The 22,969-nt window shown below is 35.0% G+C and overlaps 2 protein-coding genes across 8 annotated transcripts in view; one reads left to right on the plus strand and one right to left on the minus strand.

The window, feature by feature from the left end:
* The window catches only part of ATF7IP (activating transcription factor 7 interacting protein), a 105,267-nt gene extending 91,279 nt beyond the window's left edge, over positions 1-13,988 (plus strand). For all 7 annotated transcript variants that reach the window (XM_055336745.1, XM_055336748.1, XM_055336746.1 and 4 more), the window contains 6 exons: positions 1,888-1,952; positions 3,655-3,733; positions 6,056-6,211; positions 8,126-8,308; positions 10,323-10,435; positions 13,396-13,988. In XM_055336745.1, coding sequence (XP_055192720.1) covers positions 1,888-1,952; positions 3,655-3,733; positions 6,056-6,211; positions 8,126-8,308; positions 10,323-10,435; positions 13,396-13,815 — 1,016 coding nt within the window. In that variant the 3' untranslated portion in view covers positions 13,816-13,988. The remainder of the gene's footprint in view (positions 1-1,887; positions 1,953-3,654; positions 3,734-6,055; positions 6,212-8,125; positions 8,309-10,322; positions 10,436-13,395) is intronic.
* Positions 13,989-18,720: 4,732 nt separating this feature from the next.
* PLBD1 (phospholipase B domain containing 1) overlaps positions 18,721-22,969 on the minus strand; it is a 51,987-nt gene continuing 47,738 nt past the window's right edge. Inside the window, exons 9-11 of the mRNA XM_055336808.1 lie at positions 21,635-21,820; positions 20,913-21,019; positions 18,721-19,008 (exon numbers count right to left, since the gene is read on the minus strand). Of these exons, the coding sequence (XP_055192783.1) occupies positions 18,826-19,008; positions 20,913-21,019; positions 21,635-21,820 (476 nt within the window). The 3' untranslated portion in view covers positions 18,721-18,825. The remainder of the gene's footprint in view (positions 19,009-20,912; positions 21,020-21,634; positions 21,821-22,969) is intronic.

Below are 22,969 nucleotides of genomic sequence, written 5' to 3' on the forward strand. Positions count from 1 at the left end.
ATAGAGGATCTAGAAATGGATCCACAACTAAAAGCAGGAAAGAAAATATCCAATGGACAAAAGACAGTCTCTTCACAAATGGTGTTGAGAAAACTGGACAGCCACATTGCAGAAGAATGAAATTGGACCACTTTCTTACACCATACGCAAAAATAAATTCAAAATGGATGAAAGACCTCAATGTGGGACAGGAAATCACCAAAATTCCAGAGAACACAGGCAGTAACCTTGTTCACCTCAGCTGTAGCAACTTCTTACTGGACACATTGCTGGAGGCAAAGGAAACAAAAGCAGAAATGAACTATTGGCACTTCATGAAGATAAAAAGCTTCTACACAGTGAAGGAAATAATAAAACAAAAAGGCAGACTATGAAATGCGAGGAGATAAGACATGATATTGACAAATGATATTTGATAAAGCAGTATTATTATCGAAAATATAACATCAAATTCAGTGCTCAAGAAACAAGTAATCCAATTAAGAAATGGGCAGAAGACATGAATAGATATTTTTCCAAAGAAGACATGAGGAGGATGGCTAACATGCACATGAAATAATGCTCAGCTTCACCCATCATAAGGGAAATGCAAATCAAAGACACACTTTCTAAGGATTTGGGACAATGAGTTGACTTAGGTCAGATTGGATGTCAGTTAATAGTATAGCATACTATATCTTATCTTACTATACCATCTTTTTTGGGGGGAAACATAGATTTAGATTATTTTATATAACTTAATTCTAGCTTTGAAGTTGCCTTTGGTGTTTTGGTGAATTAATACTGATAATTTAATGTAGAATTGGTCAACATTTTAAATGCTGGAGAATGAATGGTGTTTGTGCTTTTTATTAAGTATTTTATTAAGTATTTCAGAAGCTTCACAGTCCAGAACAGATGTTGATTCATTATAAATGAAGTAATTTTAAGATACTTTTTAAAAAGCAAAGATTACATTAATATATTCTTCCTGCAAGAAAACTTAAGATAATTCAAAAAGGGAGACATTACAAGGGCCTCCTTTTTTACTTTGCTAGCTTACGAAAACCTGTTTTAGTAGGTGGATATTTATCCAAATTTTCTTGATGTGCAGGCAATTGTGTGTGTGTGTATTTTATATATAATGAAATGCATAGTTCTACCTCTGTTTTTAAGCATAAATAATTTAATCTATATGTGTTCTGAAGATTTGAAATGAAAGAAATGCCATATTTTGACCAAGAATGTTATTATCTACAGAAAGCAAGGATAGGATGTTTCGACATTGGAAATTCACTACATTACCAAAGAGGAACAGTTACATAATCACCTCAGTAGATGCTAAAGACATTTGATAAAATTTAATACCTTCTCTATGGAAGTTGAGGCAGAAAAACCTACTTGATTTATTTTCTTTGCTGTTCTGGAAGTAACTTTTGTGTGTCTATGTGTATCACAAACTCAATACAAGTTAATTGAAAAATGAATAAAGAAAAATCATCTGTGATTGAACTACTGAGATTATGCATGTATATTTTCTCAGAATCACTGTGTAGTTTGCTAATGAATTCATTATATCTTTGCCATGTCATTACATCTTTTTTTCCAAAGGCATATAATATGGAGCAATTATATGTTTGGACATTTAAATTACGCAGATTCTATATTTCTCTGATGATATTTCTTAGGATATAGTTAAATAATCTGGACAATGGGTAAATGAAAATTTTTTCTTTTATGAATTTACCCATCTGAAAGTTAAAATAGCAATGGTGTATGAGAAAGTTCATTTACATATGTGACATGTTGACAGAAAAACAGAAAATTACGTCAATTGTATATAAAACAACCAAACCTTTACATTTTGTTGGTGCTTTTAGAAATGTCTCTCTTTTTTTGACTCCTCAGAAAACCAGACAAACAAAACAATAGATGCTTCCGTTAATAAGAAAGCAGCTGATAGCACATCACAGGTAAGAGTTTTCCTTCTGTTTCAAAGTAAAATTCTAATTACAATGCACAGGGTAGTGGATTTCGATCAGTATTCTAAGGAATGAAAATTAAGTTAGTAATCAAACTTTTCAGACCTAGAGTTTCTGTTTTTGTTTTTCAGTTTCTACTACTGAGATTTCTTGCCTGTACATTCATTAATATAATACTTTCCTTTATTTTTTTGAATATATTCTTAAAAGCTGCTTTAGAGTCTTTGCTGAATTCAACTTCTAGTTCTACTTGGAGTCATTTTCTCTTGACTGTCTTTTGTCTTTAGTTGGGTTCTATTTTATTGGGTTTTGCATATTTGGTAATTTTTGATAAATGTAATGTTTAGTAAATTTTGAAAATTGGACCTTGTAAATATGTTGTAGCAGGTGGATTTTGTTACATTCTTTAAGGATTTGTTAAGAACTTCTAGTTTTGGGGATCCCTGGGTGGCGCAGTGGTTTAGCGCTTGCCTTTGGCCCAGGGCGCAATCCTGGAGACCCGGGATCAAATCCCACATCGGGCTCCCGGTGCATGGAGCCTGCTTCTCCCTCTGCCTATGTCTCTGCCTCTCTTTCTCTCTCTCACTGTGTGCCTATCATAAATAAATAAAAAAAATAAAAATTAAAATTAAAAAATTAAAAAAAACTAGTTTTGGATTTTAAGATTGTTGTGTGTGTTAGTTAACAAATCATTTTCTATGAAGTCATTATTAGAGAAAGATTTATAGTTGTAAGATTTAGAATTAAATCATTATCTTTGGATTTGGCCTGAGTTTTTTAATGTCAAGGAATTATATTCTTTAATTTTGTAAAGTCTGAATTTTGCAGTTAAAAACTTAGTCATTTGGAGCTGATCTCAGTATAATATATTAATTATGATTAGCATTTTTTACACAGCACATGTCATGCCTGGTGTTAGGCTCTTTGTATGCATATTTGGATTATTGCTCATAATAGATCCTATATGCAGAGTTTGGAAATTGAGGATATTATCTTTTAATATAAATTCACATTGCTGATATGTGCTGGAACTAAAAGATGCCCTTAGTCTTTTTGACTCAGATTACTGGTTCCTTACATCTATATTGTACTACTTTCCTTCTTTGTTGCTGTATGTAGTTAAAATTATATTTCTAATTTTTAAAAATTAACATTTCTAATGATTTGGGACACTAAGTTGACTTAGGTCAAATTGGATGTCAGTTAATAGCATAGCACACCATATCTTATCATACCATACCTTCTTTTGGGGGAAAAACATAGATTTAGATTATTTTATAGAACTATTTATATAAGTATTTTATACAACTTAATTCTAGCTTTGAAATTGCTTTTGGTGAATTAATATTAATATAGTGTAGGATTGGTCAACATTTTAAGTGCGGGAAAATGAATGGTGTTTATATACTTATCAGTTAAAGCACTAAATCACTTAATAACCCTATGCAATTGACAAATTAAAAAATTTCTATAATTGTAAAAAAATTTCAAAATTACTTTCTCTATGACAGATGTATAGCTCATGAGTATTCGTAATCATTTGTCTGACAAACTCTGTGTTTTCAGGTAAAGCCATTTAGTGGTCCAGATTGAAACAGGCTACTCATTATCCTTGTTGCCCCTAAGTATTATTTCATTCTTCTTTATGTCTGCCAGAGTTTCCTTTGCAAAATGCAGAAGTTTTGTTTTTCAGAGTGGAAAAGCCACAGGCAGTGATTCGGGTGGTGTCATTGATCTCACAATGGATGATGAAGAGAGTGGAGCTTCACAAGGTACTCATAAGTAATAGTACTACTACAAAGGAATGCTTTGATAACATTTTTCCCGTTTAACCGAGTAATCAGTGAAGACAGATCTCTACAGCATTATGCTTGATGTATTTGTATCTATTTTAGAGTGAGAATTTTGTATATTAGAATTAAAAAATTGAAATCTAATTTTGAATGAATATGAACAAAGCATAGAGGAAAACAGCAGTTAGGAGACTATTTAACTTATGGAGAATCCCTCTTTTTATATCTTTTATTTCACTTGATCTTTGTAATAGCCTTGTAATGCCCATTTTAGAGTTGATAATTGATTCAGAGAGTGCAAGTCAGAGTCAGTAAAGGAGCTGGGAATCAAACGCAGGTCTTTTGACTCTAAATTAAATGTTCTTTCTGTGTGTGTTCATGTGTCTGTGTGCACCCATGCCCTTTAATGTAGGTACTTTCAAGTGTGTATACATTTAATTTTGGTTATTTGAATTAATTTTCTTTATTTAAGATTATATAAACAAAAATGAAGGTGATGTTAAAAAGCCTGCACATCCAAAATGCTCAGTATTATTCTGAGTTAATTACAATATTTATAAATTAAATTGGATAGATGTTAACTAATATTCTCAATAATTCTTCTGCAGTGTTAATAGATAGTGTGAATAAAAAGTTCCATGGTTAAATATGCTGGGGAAATGCTGAATTAAATAAAAATTATATGGGATTTCCCCCCCTTTAGTAGACTTCTCTGAGCCTTTACTATGCTAATTAATAATGTAATTTCTCTAAGAATGATTCAAGATACATAAAATATTTCTCAAACTTGGCTGCACAACTATTTACAGATATATGTGTGAAACTGTGGTGATAATTACATAATGTATGTGGAAAATTTAGTAAGATAAGTTACTAGGTTAATTATTACTTAACATTAAATTTTTTTTTTTTTAATGTTCTTTTTTTTTTTAATTTTATTTATTTATGATAGTCACACACACACAGAGAGAGAGAGAGAGAGAGAGAGAGAGAGAGAGGCAGAGACACAGGCAGAGGGAGAAGCAGGCTCCGGGAGCCCTATGTGGGATTCGATCCCGGGTCTCCAGGATCACGCCCTGGGCCAAAGGCAGGCGCTAAACCGCTGCGCCACCCAGGGATCCCCACTTAACATTAAATTTAAAAATAACCTATAGATTTAAAAACATATTTTAGAGAATAGGATCGTTAATTGGTTTTAGGGAAACAAGTAGCTATACAATTGATTATGTGACAGTAAACTCAAGTTTTTTGGTATAAATCTGATGTAAAATTGGAAGATTTATCCAATCATTTGTCCAAATTTAATTCATGCCAGTATATTATTATTAAAAAGTTTAAAATCATCTGCATTGATTTTTCTTTCTTTTTTTTTTATAGACAAGTCCAAATATAATGAATCCCTAGAAGATAAAATAAATACAGGTTATTTTTGAGAGGACACAGGTAGAGCTGATTCTGAATAAAAAAGTCAAGTAAGCAAAGTTATCAGTGCCCTTGCCATTCCTTTTCTAGCATCCCTGCTTTGTGGGGCCTTTTCCCATGGCCCCACCTTTGAGTATACCTTAAATTTTCCATTCCAAAGTTCATTGTTTTCCATCAACACCCAGTTAAAGCAGCTAATGCTTTCATTTTTTTACAGTGTAGTGAAGAATTCCTTAGAATTCAGAAATCAGTGGGGATCATTTTGGATAGAAGGGCTTTTGTTATAGTCTTTACATTATATAGTGGTTACCTTTTTTTAAGGGCTTCTTCTGAGATGTGAACATTTATTCCATAGGCTGTCCAAGACCTTTTTTGAAATCAGACACTCTATTCTATTTTAAAGACTGGGTAGTGTAAATAAGCAACCACCTATATTATCAAACAAAAGAACCTAAACATTTGTAGAGTAATTAGAGTTCAAGACAACTCGTAAAAAACTCATCAATTTATAGATATTTGTTTAGATGGATGTCCTTGATAGAGATACATACATGTATGAATATAGGAAATGAAATAATTCTGATTGATATGATATTGTATTGAGTTCAGAAATAGGATTCTTTCATAAAAAAACAATGTAAAACTATATATCTATAAATGTGAATTAGAATATGTATTAGAACCAATGGTGAATTGTTTAAGGCCATGATATAATGTTTTAACCGGGCAGATGTGCACGATTAAAATAGAAATAAATTGTTCTCTTAGTGGTAAATGTGACTGAGTGGCAAGCAAATGTAAAATTCACAAATAAGAGGAAAACCTGTATTTCTAATTTTTGTTTATCATTAATCACAATGTCTGTCTTTTAATTAATAGAACCTAAAAAGCTAAACCATACTCCTGTGTCAACCATGGGTTCTTCTCAACCTGTGTCTCGACCATTGCAACCCATCCAGCCAGCACCACCTCTTCAGCCATCTGGGGTGCCAACAAGTGGACCATCTCAGACAACCATACATTTACTACCTACAGGTAACTTGCCAAATCATTGAATTGAAGCTTTTAGTTTTGCCTAAAATGAAATAGGACTATGGAAGTAAGTGGAAAAATTAGATTGAAAATTAAGGATAATTCTTTTATTTTGGTACAGTACAACTTTTTGAATGTAATATAGCTTAGATTTGCTGACCATCTTCAATAGCAGCACAGAAACAGAGTGGTTATAAAGAAGAGAAATTATATAGGTCTCTGTCATGTGTCACTATAAGCAGCAGAAATGAATATGGTTTCTCTTAAGAGGATGAGTGGAATGATTCACTCTGATTATGACCACAAAGTAATAATTGACTGATGAAGAAATAAATCTTAAATGATTCTTAATGTGAACTAGTTTTAACTGGCCTAACCCTACCATTTGGAGATATGTACTGATATTTTTACTCACTGCCTCTCAAGAGGTTATTAAATCCCACCTACATTTTCAAAATGTAGTATAGATCTCCTAAACTGTTGGGAAGCCAATCTAGACAATTTGCCTTTTTTTTTTTCTTTTTAAGACTGAATTTATGTATTTATTTGAGAGGGAAAGTGCACGCATGCACTAGCAGAGGGACAGATGGTGGGGTGTAGGGTAGAGGGGAAGGGAGAGGGATAGAATCTCAATCTGACTCTGTGTTGGATGTGGAGCCCAACATGGGGCTCACTCACACAACCCCAGAACCAAGAGTCAGACAAAACTGACTGAGCCACCCAGGTGCCCCAAGACAATTTGTCTTTTTTATAAAATAGCCCATCATTAGAGATTTTTCTGCAAAGTATATATGGACTTTTCTCATTAAGGAAAACATTGAATTCACATGGAATTGTATCTAGTGAAATCAAAGTTTAAGTCACCAATTTAGATAATTTAGAAGGAAATATCATTAAGCAAACCATGTACAGTATAAATAATAAAATGGGTAATAAAGAGATGAAGAGGTGTAAGGATTCCTCCTTGTGTACTTTTTTTCCCTTTCTAAAGGCTCACATTGAAAGTTTGGATATGTAAAGATTAAGTAAAGATGTTAGTAAGTAAGCCATTAGTAAAGAAACCTTTTTATTTATGTCATAGTCAGTATTTACCTCCAAATTTGTTTTATTATGAAATCTGTTTTTCCATGTGAAAGTAGATTGATAATTATTTTTTATTATATATTTAATATGAGGTTACTTGTGAAATGTGATGATAATTCAGAGAGTTATTAACAAGAATGTGTTAACCCCTAAAATAATTATTGTAGTTCCATGCTGCCAGTGAACATTTAGGACTTTTTTGAGAAATATATGTTAATATAATCATAATATATATGATGTTAACATCACTCAAGGCATGAATGTTCTCTAGAATATAGATTAGGAGGAATGCTGGAGTAGAGAAGGAAGAATTCTGTATTTTAATTAATGTTTTATTGTTTTGAATTAGGAGATGGTTTGGGTCACCTAAAGAAAATACCAGTTACATTAGCTAGCCAGTTTGTTGAACTGTGGGAATATAGTTATTCTTGGATTTGCCATTAGTAGAAGGCCTAGAAGACCCCAAATCCTTCTGTATTAAGAATAATTAAACATTGAGAAGTGAGGAGTGAAAATTTGCTGTTTTAAGTCACTCCCTTAAGGTCATACTCTCAAGTCTTTATCTTCACAGGCTTAAGTCAAAACTAAAGAGTGGGAAGGGCATTGGACATGGTTGAAGTGTTTTTTTTTTTTTTTTTTTTTTTTAAGTTTGGTTTGTAATAATAGTATTGTTAGTTTTGGTTAGCCATATCAGTCTTCTCTTTCAAGATTACAAAAGGAGAGTGTTGTCTGTATTTCTCTCTTTATTGTAGTTAGATTTTGTGCAAAATTACTTACCATTAATAACTGTTTACTTAAAACTGCATTTCAATATGTTTTTCTGCTTTTCATTAGCTCCAACCACCGTGAATGTAACACATCGTCCAGTAACTCAGGTGACCACAAGACTCCCTGTACCAAGAGCTCCTGCAAACCACCAAGTAGTTTATACAACTCTCCCAGCACCACCAGCTCAGGCTCCCCTACGAGGAACGGTTATGCAGGCTCCTGCTGTTCGGCAGGTCAATCCCCAAAATAGTAAGAGACTCTTTACTTGTGTGTGGCCTCAAGTTAAATGTATTTCTTCAACATTTAGTGGGCTTATATTGACATTATATTTAGCAAAAAATGCTTATCATATTAAAACTATTATTAATTTTTTTCTTCCCTAAAGAGTTGACCAGAAAAATTGGACATGTGTAATATATGATTTGTGCTCCATGTATTGTCTTCAATTTAATTTTATTTATGGGCTGTATTCTCACAATGCTCTGTTTGATAGTGATCTGCACTCTTTAAGAGATACCTTGCCTAATTAAAGTACGAATGAGCAATTGTGGCATAGCCCAAACGATGGCAATAATGGTTAAGCTGAGAAATAGAAGACAGGAAAATATTAAAGGAAATCTTTTGTTTCTACACACATACACATGCATCACGTGCATGCACACACACACACAATTTTATGTATATATTATATTCAGTAGTAAAATATAGTTTGTATAAAAAGCATATGAAAGTTTAAAGACAACTAACAAAATGACCCACCTGTGAAATCTTCACCATTCTAAAAAATAGAGCTTTATCAGTATCCTACAAACTTACTATAGTATGTCCACCCTTAATTGTTTCCCTCTCCCTTTTCATCAGCGGTAACCACCGTCTTTACTTTCTGCTTTACTGTCTGATTTTGCCACCTAAGTAAATATCACTAAAAATATTTAGTTTTGCCAAATTTAATAGCAAAGGCAAATCTAGCTATTTAAAGAAACTGCCATTGTTAGGTGATTATTTCAAGAAGAAAATAAACTAAGCAGAGTTTCTGGTTCACAATCTGACTTAACTTTTCTCAAGTTTATAAGAATGTTTTCTGGGAAATCAGTCAGTAAGGCCTCACCATAGTCAGGTACACACTATTGTATGGGCCAGGAACTGAATTTATGGCAGGAATATGGTCCAGGCAGTAGATGACTTTTTTTTTTTTAAAGAATTATTTATTTATTTATTTATTTATTTATTTATTTATTTATTTATTTATTTATTTATTCATGAGAAACACAGAGGGGGGGGGCAGAGACACAGGCAGAGGGAGACGCAGGCTCCATGCAAAGGAGCCTGATGTGGGACTCGATCCCCGGTCTCCAGGATCACACCCTGGGCTGCAGGCGGCGCTAAACCGCTGCGCCACCGGGGCTGCCCAGTAGATGACTTTAAACTGTCTGCTTATGTTGCCCTAATATATGTCAAAATAGTTTTCCGTTCAGTGAAATGAGTATCGTTAGTTGTTCAGCACGGCATGGAGAGAAAGTGAGGAGCCTCATTAACACAAACCAAGGATAACTTAATAGTCAAGATTTCCGTTCTAGTTGAAAGGATGAGACAGCAGAGATATTTTTGAGGACGGCTTCAGTTTGTCTACCTTTAGAGTTATACTGCTCTGTTCTGGTCTGTTTGCCTTCTACATATGGTATACCACTGTGTTCTGTTGTAGGATTTTTGCTTAGAGTTCTTTTGATAAGGATTCCATTTCTTTCTCTCCGGGGCTGGATCTCCTGTTTCTTGTATCTCATATTTTCCTCTTTATTGATTTTCTGTCTCATAGTTGGTGGCACACATCCTCCAAGGGCTTCTTGGAAAGGGTTCATGGAAATAAGATTTTTTTTTTTTTGATTGCTTGCATTTTGGTTGCATGCATACAGGAAAATTTCTTTTTTCTCATGCTCAATTATTTGGTTGAGTGTAGATTTCCAGGTTAGAAATGGTTTTCTTTCCAAATTTTAAAAACATCACTTTGCTGGCTTCAAGTGTTTAATCGGTGTTCTACCAAATTTACAATAGAAATCTAGGGGATTTTGTTTGTGTTTTTTTAAGAGGAGGAAAGAGATGGGGGGGGGCAGAGGAAGAGAGGGACACTTAAGCATCGAGATGTAGGGCTTGATCTCTCAACCCTGAGACCATGACATGAGCCGAAATCAAGAGTCAGATGCTTAACTGACTGAACCACCCAGGTGTCCCTAGAATTCTAGTTTTATGCCTTAACTTTCTTTTGTAGGTGTCACAGTTCGAGTGCCTCAAGCAACTACATATGTTGTAAATAATGGACTAGCCCTGGGATCAACAGGACCTCAGCTCACAGTGCATCACCGACCACCACAAGTGCATACTGTAAGTATTGTTTGGATTTCCAAAATTCTCAGCTGTAGGGCTGCCAAATATTATTATAGTTAGCATTTATCCTTCAAGCTGGTTGTATCAAGAGGAAAAGACACGTCTTCTGTTTTTCTGACAGAAGTTTATTCAGGAGAATATATCTTAACTGTTATAAACATCCTTGATGACCATCATCCCTAAGAACATGCTTGTGGGTGGTATATAGTGTTCAAGAAGAGTCCACAGCTGGGTCATATAAAGTGAAATAGACCATTTTTAATTTGTGGTTACATTAAAAAGATGTGTTTTTTGAGTATTAAAAAGAGTATTTTAAGAAGTATTTTTTCATGTTCTAGCTTTACTCTTTTCCTCAAAGCCTTATATAGCAGTTCTAATTGGTGCATTGCCATCACTTTATTTTTTTTAATAATCCACTGGCATTGGGAATTCATTTGTTAAGAGATAACAGAGAGGATCAAAGATTTCCCCTTAGATTTAGGCTCCAAAACAATGTCCCAATATTCTGTGACATGATTTTTAACAGTGTTTGGTATGCTATACCATGTATATGGAAATACTGGCTTTTTGAGAAGGGAAGGAATTGAAATTTCATATCACTTTTCGTCAAGCAAATGTCCCTTTTAAAGTATGCATAATAATTGCTAGCATTTCTTGAGCACTTATTGTGTGCCAGGCATTGTTAGTACTTGGTCCTCACTCAGGAATCCTTTAGGACTTTTGCTTTCCTTTTTTATTTATTTTTTATTCTTTATTATAGATATAGCAGCTGATGCACAGAGAGGTTGAGTAACCAGCCCAAGATCATATCTCATAAAAACCCATACATTCCACCTTTCTAGTCTATCCTGTTATTTTATTACTCCACTATAATGAAAAAAAATTAATGTTACTGGAGCATTGTATACCAGGCACTCTATCAAGTACATGTGTTATTTAATTTAATTCTTACAACCCTATGAGGATTATTCTCCTTTTGATAGAAAAAAGATACTGTGTCACAGAGACGTTAAGTGGTTACTCAGGTTACTCACTGTCATTACCCAAGCTAATATCAAAGCCATTTAACTTACGTGGTCTGATCCCAGCATCCTTAGTGTTTTTGTTGTTTCAAAACTGACCCTGTTAGAATATGTGGTGAATGTGCCATTACTGTTGTTTGCAGCTACAGATAATTTCTTTCATTCCCTATTCCTTAAAAAAATATAGAGTAAAAATCTCTATTTTACAAATTTGATGACCTATCAAGAGCTTTATTTTAAAAACCAGAGCCCATGTGTCTTGTCTTAGAATAAACTATGTATCTCAGGAGGAACATTTTTAAAATTTTAATTGATTTAAAACATGCTTTTAATAAGAATTTCAAAATCTATAAAAAATAGAAAGTATGCAATGATGATTCCCACTTACGTATCACTAATCTTCCAGCACTTAATTAGTATATGGCTAATCTTTTTCATATCTAATGCCACCCACTTATTCTGACAACCCATGTTTACATAAGGTTATTTTATTTTATTTTTTTAAAGATTTTATTTATTTATTCATGAGACACACACACACACACACACACACACACACACACACAGAGAGAGAGAGAGAGAGGCAGAGACATAGGCAGAGGGAGAAGCAGGCTCCATGCAGGGAGCCCGACGTGGGACTCGATCCCGGGACTCCAGGATGATGCCCTGGGCCGAAGGCAGGCGCTAAACTGCTGAGCCACCCAGGGATCCCCTACATAGGGTTATTTTAGAGGAGATCCCTATTAATTTATTTGTAAAATCTGAATAAAAGCCTCCATTACAATGGCAAAAATGAAAAAACAAAAGTTTTTCCAGATACATATTTATGATTTTTTCTATACACATTACTGCTACTAAGTTTTGACAAGGCATGGAGATTAAAATGATATCATGAGACCTTTACAGAGTTCATTATTTAGTGTATGTAAATTATCCTTTTTAGGAAATACATATTTAAAACATAGTTTTTGTTAAATGAATTTTAGTTCAGGAAATCTTCTTTATTTCATTACTTTCAGTCTGAAGTCAGTGAGCAAATGGTATCTTTCACTTGGAAAAAAAATGTCACTCATATCCCTTTTTCCTGGCTCACACGTGAATCTTTTTTTTTTTTAATTTATCACTATAATAATTATTAAAACCTAGATATAATAATAGTCCAGTGTTAGAAACAAGTCAGTTTTAATTCATACACTTATTCATGCTTTTTCATCATATGGCCTTAACCTACCTTTCCAAATTTCTTATTCATATGTCCTATGTCTAAGTAATTGTGAATGCTTGATTTTGCCCATAAATCCCCTTACTTTCTTATACCCATGCCCTTATTCATGCTTCACCTATTGACAGTAAGGTACACACTATTTCTCTATTTCTAAATCTCACCTTTCATAGTCTAAATGCCACAATTTTCGTGCAGACTGACCAAGAACATAATATACATTCAGTATTAAGTATGCTTATTTATGATATGCTTCTGTCCTTAGGTGGGAGAAATGGCTTAAAAATGAAAGTAGAGTTGAATACTCAAATTAAATACATATAGGAGACTGCCACACATGATATTTAAAAATGTTACATTATTCTAAAATGAGAATCTGTGGCATAAATAATTAATTATTTATTAGAAATAGATGATTATTTTAGTTTCTATCAAAATGATGTTCCATCAGCAAAGGCTTTTATTTCCTGAGGAAAGCTCAATATTTTGGAAGTCCAAAGTCTATAGGAATAACTTCAGCACTGTTATTTATGGCATGATTGATCACAAATCAAATAGGACTAGCCACTTGTGGTATAGTATTTGGTATTTCTTGGTATTCTTGATGTAAAATGATCTCTCTCTAAATGATCTCTTAGATGTTTTAGTTCTAGCATTCAGAAATAATCTTCTCTGTGATCATTATTAAATCAACATGACTCTTGTTTTGTTAGGAGCCCCCACGCCCTGTGCACCCAGCCCCCTTACCAGAAGCCCCACAGCCACAGCGTCTGCCCCCAGAAGCTGCCAGCACATCTCTGCCTCAGAAGCCACACTTGAAGTTAGCACGAGTTCAGAGTCAAAATGGCATTGTACTATCATGGAGTGTCCTGGAGGTAGATCGAAGCTGTGCCACTGTTGACAGCTACCATCTCTATGCTTACCATGAGGAACCCAGTGCCACTGTGCCCTCACAGTGGAAAAAGATTGGAGAAGTAAAGGCACTTCCCTTGCCCATGGCATGCACTCTCACCCAGTTTGTATCTGGCAGCAAATACTACTTTGCAGTACGAGCCAAGGATATTTATGGACGTTTTGGACCTTTCTGTGATCCTCAGTCAACAGATGTGATCTCTTCTTCCCAGAGCAGTTAAACCTTGGAGCCTTTATCTCTTCCTCTTTCCAAGTTCCACTTTTTGGTCTTGTTTTAATCTTGTGCATGATATTCATTGTAAAATCCACATTGTGCAAGATTTCTTCGACAGATGTGTATATACACTACATTTGTTTATAATCAGAAGTAAAATAAACAGCCCATGAAGCAAGAGTCTTTTCCTGGACAATTGAAACTTCAAGGTTTTGAAATGTAAATGTGCACCTTGCTTTAGTTTTAAGGCTGGGGAATATGTGTGGGTGTTTATGTATGTTTTTCCCTATTTATATGTTTACTGCAGTGGAATCTCCCATTTCCATTCTCAAATTTACCTCTCTTCAAGGTATAAAGTAAGTAGATCAAGGGATCCGAGGTATGGTATGTAACTGGCATGATTCTGCTTCTACGGGATCTGTAGGTTCATAGTTAAATGATTTAAGCTGAATCTAAACAAAACCCAAAGAAAGAAATAAAAAGCAAAATGGTTAAATAGCTGAAAATAGGTTAATTTGAACACAGGAAAGGATCTATTAATCTTTTTTGTTTTTTTTTTTTTCATTGTTAATTAGGTAAAAAAGATTTGCATTGGCCCCTCTTTACTAATCTGGCTCTTACATTTATTTTGTGCCTTAAAGATTAACTGCAAAAATAAACGTGACCATTTGTCCATTGTTTGATCTTCTCTTTCAGCCTTTCACCCTTCATTCCTCCTTCTTCTCCACTAAATATAGAATGTTCCCCTCAAGTCAATTTTAAACCAAGGCTTTTAGATATATTCTTATCGATGGCATCACTACATTGAACTCCCAAAAATTTGACTTAGTCTTCTCTAAGAACATAAGTGCTTTTGTCTGTGGTCACTGTTTAAATTAACTGTGTAAAATGGACCAAGAGAAGAAAGACCATATTGTCTAAGAAAATTGTCCTTCAAACATATTTTAAGACTTACGTTGCATATTGTGTTAGAGATTATGAAAGCAGTGCTATTTCCTTTATTACCCAAAGCATAGTATTCTGTCATAGGTAGTAAATAATAAAATTCAGAAAATATAGTAAGCTAAAATATCAAGGGGGAAAGCTTTATTTCCTTATTAATCTCATATCATTTTTTCTGTTTTAACCTTTTAACTTTGTTTTGATGGTGCCAAGTTTTGTCTGATTTACCCTCTGTCAGCTTTGGACAGAATTTAAAGTATATCCTTTGGGGTTATCTTATGTAACATTAGATACAACTTTCTGTGCATCTCTGTCCTCTTCAGAGTTGATCAAATTCCATTTCAGTCATGGAGTATGAGTGCCAGCTTTACTGGTATCAGATAGGTATTCAAGTGTAGGTAGTTTAGGGCAGGAGACATGGGGTGAGTTTGGGGACGAAGAGTATGGTTGGGACTAGTTTGAAAGAAATTCATGGAGTTTGTGAAACAATTTTTCAAGTTAACTTCCCTTACCATATTTGAATCCGTATCTCTACTTTCTCAAAGTGAATTCATTTTTAATTTTTCTTAGAATTATATGAGGGAGCTATCCCTTCATTAATGCTGCTTTGTTTGCAACTTTGATAGCTTGTAATGGGAAGCATTCTAGTTGTAAAGAAACTCTTTAATAAGAGACTTCACTGGCCAGTGTACTGCCACATTAGGTGTGAAGTTTGATGCAGAAGAAAGCCTACAGATTGCCAAAATGTAAGTGCTCTAAAACCTTCCTTTCACTTTCAGAAAATGAGACAATGAGAAGTAAAGTTTTCATGAATCAAATTTGCCAACCAGCTATGTAGATGTTACTCATTCTAGGACTAATGATGATAAAAGAAGTTGTCGATGTCATGCCAATGAAAATTGTAAAAGGGAGAAAATTGATGACCTTCTAGATGTGTATGAACACCTATCTGTATCTGCATGTGTATATGTTTTTACCTGCAGTGGTTGCATTGTTGATTATGTGTTCAAGATCATTCCTGTCTACAGAATGGAAAACCCATGTTCTAAATTGTTCTTTATTGGCCGGTTTTATGGTCCTGTGATGACAATTTGCTTACCTAGCCTAGAAAAGCTTCTCTTGGTGAATATTTTTATTTATAGTCACTAATCTTTTTTTTTTTTTAAAGCTTTCATAGCATTATATAATCAGGTAAAGAAAGCCCAGTAGAATGAAAATATTATTTTAGCCTATATTGTATGTCTTCTGTCAAAGAAAAATATAATAAATTCTCAAATAGTAACCCTAAAAATACATTTACTACAACAAAATTAAACTTTTTATTCCAGATGGTGGAAGGAAGGTACAAAGAGAGACTGTAATTATTTGAGGAAAGCGTATATTATGAGATACTTTCCTCAAATTAGCATGCCAAGGGATTTATAGGCAACAGCTGTATTGAATTTACTGAAAAGTGCTAGGCTAGAACTATAGGCTTTTATTTTGGGCAGGTTTTAATGTTGATAAGCTCTGACTTTCGGTTTGTTTTGTTTCTTTTGGGAGAGAGAATGGAGGACTCAACTAGAAATAGCTACTGATTACAGACTATATTGTAGCAGTTCACACTCCATGGTACTTTTTCACAAAGTATTACAAATAAGTTTGATTATCCCATTTTGGGAATGCAAGTTTGCCACAGTTTTAGCCTGACAGTACTTGTGTAAGTATTGCCTTATTGGAAATCCTGACAACTTCTCATATTTTGACCTGAAATATAGGATGTTCATATGGCATTTGAAGGTAATGGTGATGTTTGTTACTCTCTGTTTTGCACTTTGTCAGTAATTTTCACCCTGTTTTAAGTGTGAGTAAGCCTCTTTTTAAAATTATGTTCTTGCCAGTAAATTTATAAATTACAAAGACAACATCTGTTGTTAACTTTATGAGGCAATTATATCCCTATTTCTCTAGACTCACTTTGAAATATGCAGAATATTGTGTGTACTGTTTAATACAATAGATGCTCATGAGAGAAGGGAAGAGTACAGCTTTTCTTCCCTGAAAAGTGAATATTTATTGGGATGCCATTTGCCTCATAGAGAGTGTTCCCCACTCGTCCCACCCCCATTGCTAGATAAAAGATTTAATTGGGAAACATGACTTAAAGCAAGGAGCTTAGAATTTTTGGTACATCTGTCTGCAAAATTCCTTACGCAGGCTGCACTGTACAGTTCTCTCACTGTATTGAGCAAGTGTTAACTTAGTTTTTGTCGTTTGCTCTTTTGCTTACATTTTCCAAATTATTTATGCAGCAAGGTGAATGTTAATATTGCATGATAGGCATTTATCTTGTTCCAAGAATTTTCCAGTACTGTACAAGATTAACAAAGTAATACCTGTGGTATCCTCTTCTCTTTCTTTGATACACTGTGATTTTAGCACATTGGAGTACTGAAAAGACCTTCCAAGTGTTCTCCCCAGCTTTCCTCCTTGGGCTATTTTAGTGTAGTATGATTTGTTATTTTAATTTTGTCATTGACTAGACATTGGCCTGTTTTATAAAATTTCCAGAAAAGCCATGCCCCAGTATTGTACTATTGGAAATAATTATCTAAGAACAATGTAGGATTCTGCATTCCTTACTCTTTACTGAGTGATGACCCTCTCCCACTTCTTAAAATTTTTGGACAAACAAAAAGAATGATCTCATGAGGTGTTTTTGTTAGTGTGACAGACTTAGATCTAATTCCTAAAACGCATTCCCCTTGGACCATCCAATGGGGAGGAACACATGTTTTGTCTTCTCTTCTTCAAATACTTTTATCATGCTACATAAGTTTATTTTTATTTGTAGAATCAGCTAAGTACCCATCATTTATATTTAAATGCTAGGGGTTTTTGTTTTTTTTTTTTAGTTTTGTTTGTAAATAAGGTAACTGGGCAATCAAACACCTTTTGGGGATCCTGGCTTTATTATTTTCTCAGCCATTTCAAAATTAAATACAAAAATAAATCCTTTGTAGTAAACTTGCATCCTGATTTTTCTTTATTGCAGTTGAAAATGTAAATAATAAGACAATGTAAGACCTTCCTAATGTCTAATATAAACTGGGCTATATCAAGTTGCCCAATTTTTATTAGGTTTTGAAGGTTTTTGTGGGTTTTTTTTTTCTTTTTTAAATGTACAGTAGAGTGGTGTCTGTATAAGTGTTAACTGTAGTGGGATTTTGTCCAGCAAGCCTGAAATTTATACTTTGAAATAAACTACTGGGTTTTTAACATTCTGAGTATTCGGATTCATTCTAGTTATTCTCAGCTCTTGTGTTGCTTTTGGAACGTCTCTCACCTTGTTAAGAATCACCCATCATACTGTATAATATGGTTTATTTAACTATATTAAGTAGTTAATGTGGCTAACAAGCGCTCAAACCACATACAGTTCTCTAGCTTTGGAAGAGAAGTTGTTAGGTAGAGGTGCTCCCAGATTAGATATGCTGCCTTTAACTAATGGGAGACCTAAGGTTTTATTGTGCCGAGTCTGCACCACAAAAAGATTTGGTGCTTGTTAATGACCAGAAGAATCACTAACTGTATTTCTGTTAGAAGTTCCTTTGAAAACGAAGCTCCAGCATTCCCCAGGGCTTTGTCATTACACATATTCAGCCAAAGGAAGGAGAAAAAGCATTGGAAGAGTACAAGTTCTTAGGGGCCAGGCCTGGAAGTGACACTAATCTCAGAGTCATTTGGCAAGAACCCTATCATGGCACAACCATCTAGGAAAACATGGGAGATGTGGGCTATGTGGCCAGGCATGAAAGGAGAATGTGGATCTGGATGAGCAGTTTCTGCCATACTCTCTTGTACATACCCTTGTATTCTAAAGCCAGGTATTGTTCTTTGCCTTCTAGAATGTATCTTCCAGACAGTGTCACCCTATGTAGTGAATGTTTGTTGTAAAAAACTATAAAATCAGAATATGAAAGTGACAGACTGAATTTAATATATTTTATTAAGATTAATTCTGAATGGAAAAGCATAGCTAAAATAGCGCCTTTGGAATCTTCTCTGCAACCTTCTATTCCCTCAACTCCCTCCTTCATTTTCTGTCACGTTTCAAAATTGGTTTCATGGTCATAAAATCAAAGTCGTAGATCTCTGGCATGCCCTTGTGGAGAGTTTTGTTGAAACGGTTCCAGTGAAAAACAGGAAGTCCACCTTGTGTGGTGGGACCACTAATGGCATAGGCTGTGTACTCCGATGCAAGGTAGATATCTGCCACCTGGGAAGAGAGAGGAGAGGGACGTTTTAGAAAGCCATTTGGAAAAAACTAAATTCCTGTTTTTCCTTCTGGGTTTGTTTTTTGTTTTTTTTTTTTTGTTTTTGTTTTTTTGTCCTGCTCTTTTTCCAAAGTCACAGTATTAGTCCTCTTTTAAAATAAAATCTTTCAAGCTTCCACAACATGCTCTTCCATAGCCATTTAGCATTCAGATGTGAATTGACTAGAAGTGCATTAATGTAGCCAAAAGGGTGAGGTCTGGAGTCAGAATGCTCACATGCAGAATTCTAGCTTCAAAACTTGTTTAAAAAATAACCCCTCTGACTCCATGTTCTCATTTCTAAAAGGGCTTTAATAACCCTACTTCATAGAAGAGTTGTCATGAGGATTAATGAGAGCAAATACTTGGAGCAGCATCTAGAATATATTATTCAGTAAAAGTTGTAATTATCAAGGTAGTAACAGAGTTTTAAAGTAGAAGGAACTCAGTATCCAAAAACGAGGTCCATGGTTCTCCAAAGCACCTAAATACTGGAGAGCAGCAGATCTTAGCCTTAGACGAACAAAGAAAGTGTCTCATGACTTCTGATTTTCCACATATTCAAAATGGCTCAAGGAAAATGATAATAAATTAACTATATCCTTCAACAGAGACTCTTCTGATGAAAAATTGGCAGACTCCTCTCTCCAGAAGAAAGTAAAATGGCAGGTGGAGGGTTTGCTTGGGTTCTCTCAGGCAAGACAGCAGAGGTAATTGTGTATTTGGGAATGGCTATAACACTTCTTGCATACTTTACTGAATGTTTGCAAATCCTATTAAAAAGAAACACGCACTCATTGGGGTTTCATGTGTACCAAGCTGTCTACATCCACTTTTTTTTTTTTTTAATACAGCACATTGGGTGGGAGTCTGTAAAGCTAGAGCTTTGTTCTCTTCCTATAGCTAAAAAGTAACTTGAGTAGGGACTAGATTACTTTAAAGCATCTTCTGTTTAGGCATTAGGCTGATAGAAAAAATGATGGGTAGGAAGACCAGCATTCTTAACAGTTAATTCCACTTCTAACATTCCTTCTAGAATTTAGACTGGAAGTGCAAACAGAAAGACATGCCCAACGAGGAGTGCAAAAAGAACATGGTAGAATGATTCTTTTACACCAACCACATGGCTTATAACCTTGGACACCCCAAATCAGTAGTGTGCAGGAAAGTTTTTAACGACCAGCTCTCTGAGGAAAAAGACCTTGACTTGAAGTGCTTGCTGATTTCCATTGTGTAAATACTCAATCCCCCATGGCTGATTTCAGGCTGTCATTGATGTCAACTGATTTTAACAGTTGGTTCTCACAAGCCCTTATGAGCTGACTTCAGCCCACCACTGCAAATAAATAATACCTATTTATTACCTGTATTATGAGATACATTACAGCACTTAATTCTTATATGGTGAAAACCCTTTAGTGCTTGTCCAATAAACTTGTTCTTTCAGCTAAATTCAATTCCTGTTTAATGTGAAATCAAACCGCTCCCAATAATAGGTTCTTAATTGATAACTTAAGACAACATTATCATCATCATCATGATGGTGTACATTTACAAATAAGTATTCTAAACATCGATATTAAATGTTTATTCTTCACAACAATCCTATAAGGCAAGTACTGTTATGTCCATCTTACAGATAAGGAAACAAACATCACAAGATTATGGAATTTACTATTAAGTGGCAGAGCAGGGCGTTGAATTAGGCAATGGGACCTACCACCAGAATCTACAAAAGCTGGTTCCTGAATTGAATTTATGGTCAGAGACAATATTGTGCTTTATGCCACGAAAATCTCTCCGCTTTGCCTCTGAATGGGTCTACGTGCAGGTGAAAATTAAATTCAGAAGCCAATTTGCATGTTACCTTCGTGTCATAGCAACCTCCAGGACTTGGGTTAAGTGAGTTCAGGTCTTCACGGCAGCAGATGGTATTACAGGGATCACCCTTAGTGTAAGGATCCTTCTTATAATCTAGGAAGAAACAGTAATGGGGAAGAGGGTGAGTACGGGCTGTTCTGAGATATACCTGCCCATAGTAAGCTTTTTGAACCTCTTGGAGTCTAGATAATCAGAGTCCACCCCAGCAGCCTCACTGACCCAGCCGCTCTCAAGTACTTCGCACACTGAGGAGTTGGATGAAGAAAGATAATAAAGGATAAATGTGCATCACTGTTTTTCAACAGATAAGTACAAATTTGATACTGTTCATAATTTATGAAGTATTTAGGAATAATTTTTGTTTTATTAGCTGCTTTTGTCCTTGGAAGAAATCCTGTGTTAGGGTTGAGGAGGAGTGGTAAAAAGAAAGTACTCTGGGTTATTATTTCTTCTGTGTTTTACTTTTTTTTTTTCCAGTTAAACCTGTAGAATCTTCCCTGTCATTTTATAAAAGAAGACAAAATTCTATCTGTTGAGTATAAAATATTTCTAGTATTGATTGAATACTAAATATTTAATTCAGTAACTTCTTATAATTCCTTCTAGTACAGAGATGGATTCTTTACTTGGGGAAACTTACATAGATTCTTTATCCATGGGGAAGAAAAGGAGTTTTGAAGAATGATTCTTGAGAAATGTGCTACGTACTGTTGTATCGCATGATATATTTCATGGATGCCATATCAATCACTTTCCCTTGGTCACGCCGGAAGATTTTGGCTCGTGAAGCCATATCATAGGAGTACTCCAAACCCAGCTTCTGAACTAGCATTGGATAGCCACTCCAGCTGTAGATTTTTTCATGGAAAGGAATGTTGTAGGAGGGCCAATATCCTGATTTGGGATGGGAAGGAAGGGTGACATTGACAGGGAGACGGAAGAGAGAGACAGAATGAAAGAAATGTTATTCATGATAGTTTCTTTTGAAAATTGGCACAATGTGATTGCAAAATGATATTATTGAAGGAAATAAAGCTTTGAATGTAAACACTGGCCTGACTGAGGGGGCACTTGACAGGATGAGCACTGGGTGTTATTCTGTATGTTGGCAAATTGAACACCAATAAAAAATAAATTTATTATTAAAAAAAATTCTAGAAACAGAAAAAAATAAAAATAAACACTGGCCTGCAAACTGATCCTTTTAAATTTACAGAATCAGTATATCTCTAGATTATTCCATTGGGGAAAGAAGAGCATCAGACTTCTTTGGTTTTCACTCAAAATTCTTAAAACAATCTATTAAGCAGAAAATAACCTTATTATCTGTACAGCAAAATGAAGCATAACACAGAGTAGTCTGTGGAGCTGGTTTAAGTGAACTTAGTTATTGAAATGCTAAAAGATAGTTTCACAATGTGGCCCTAACAGGGAATGGACCAGGTTCTTCTGGGATAGCAGAAGAACACAATACCTAATGTTCAGAAAACCTGAATTCTGGGCTCAGGGCTGAAATCACCAAGGCTTAGGCAGTTAGCCTCATTTTATTATCTTGTTTTGACAGGAGGGGGAAGGAAGAATCCATAATTTGAAGAGATTGGAGATGATCTTTAAGGTTCCAGCAGGCTTTAACTTCTTTGTAAGCATTCCTTAAGGCTTAGCTTCATCCCAAGCTTCATTGTGTGCCAGGGTCATAGAGCCCATTCATCACTAAGCATCAAATGTGTGACACAGCTCTAGTATGATCAATATTTCAAGAACATCCCAGATTACAGTGGCCTGGGCTATTGTCTATAGGACAGTTAGTCATCACAGGGGCTCCTCAACCATTCCGGGGTTGATTTCCCAACCCCATATTGTCTTGGCCTTTGTCTGCCTCTCTCCTTTTTTACTGTTTTATAGGATCCCCTACTCAGGGGTGAAGATACAGAGATTTAAAGCCGTAAGAGGGCAGCCCCAGTGGCGCAGCGGCTTAGCACCGCCTGCAGCCTAGGGCGTGATCCTGGAGACCCTGGATCGAGTCCCACATCGGGCTCCCTGCAT

Source organism: Nyctereutes procyonoides, unplaced genomic scaffold (assembly GCF_905146905.1).
Source record: "Nyctereutes procyonoides isolate TBG_1078 unplaced genomic scaffold, NYPRO_anot_genome, whole genome shotgun sequence".
Lineage (NCBI taxonomy): Eukaryota > Metazoa > Chordata > Mammalia > Carnivora > Canidae > Nyctereutes > Nyctereutes procyonoides.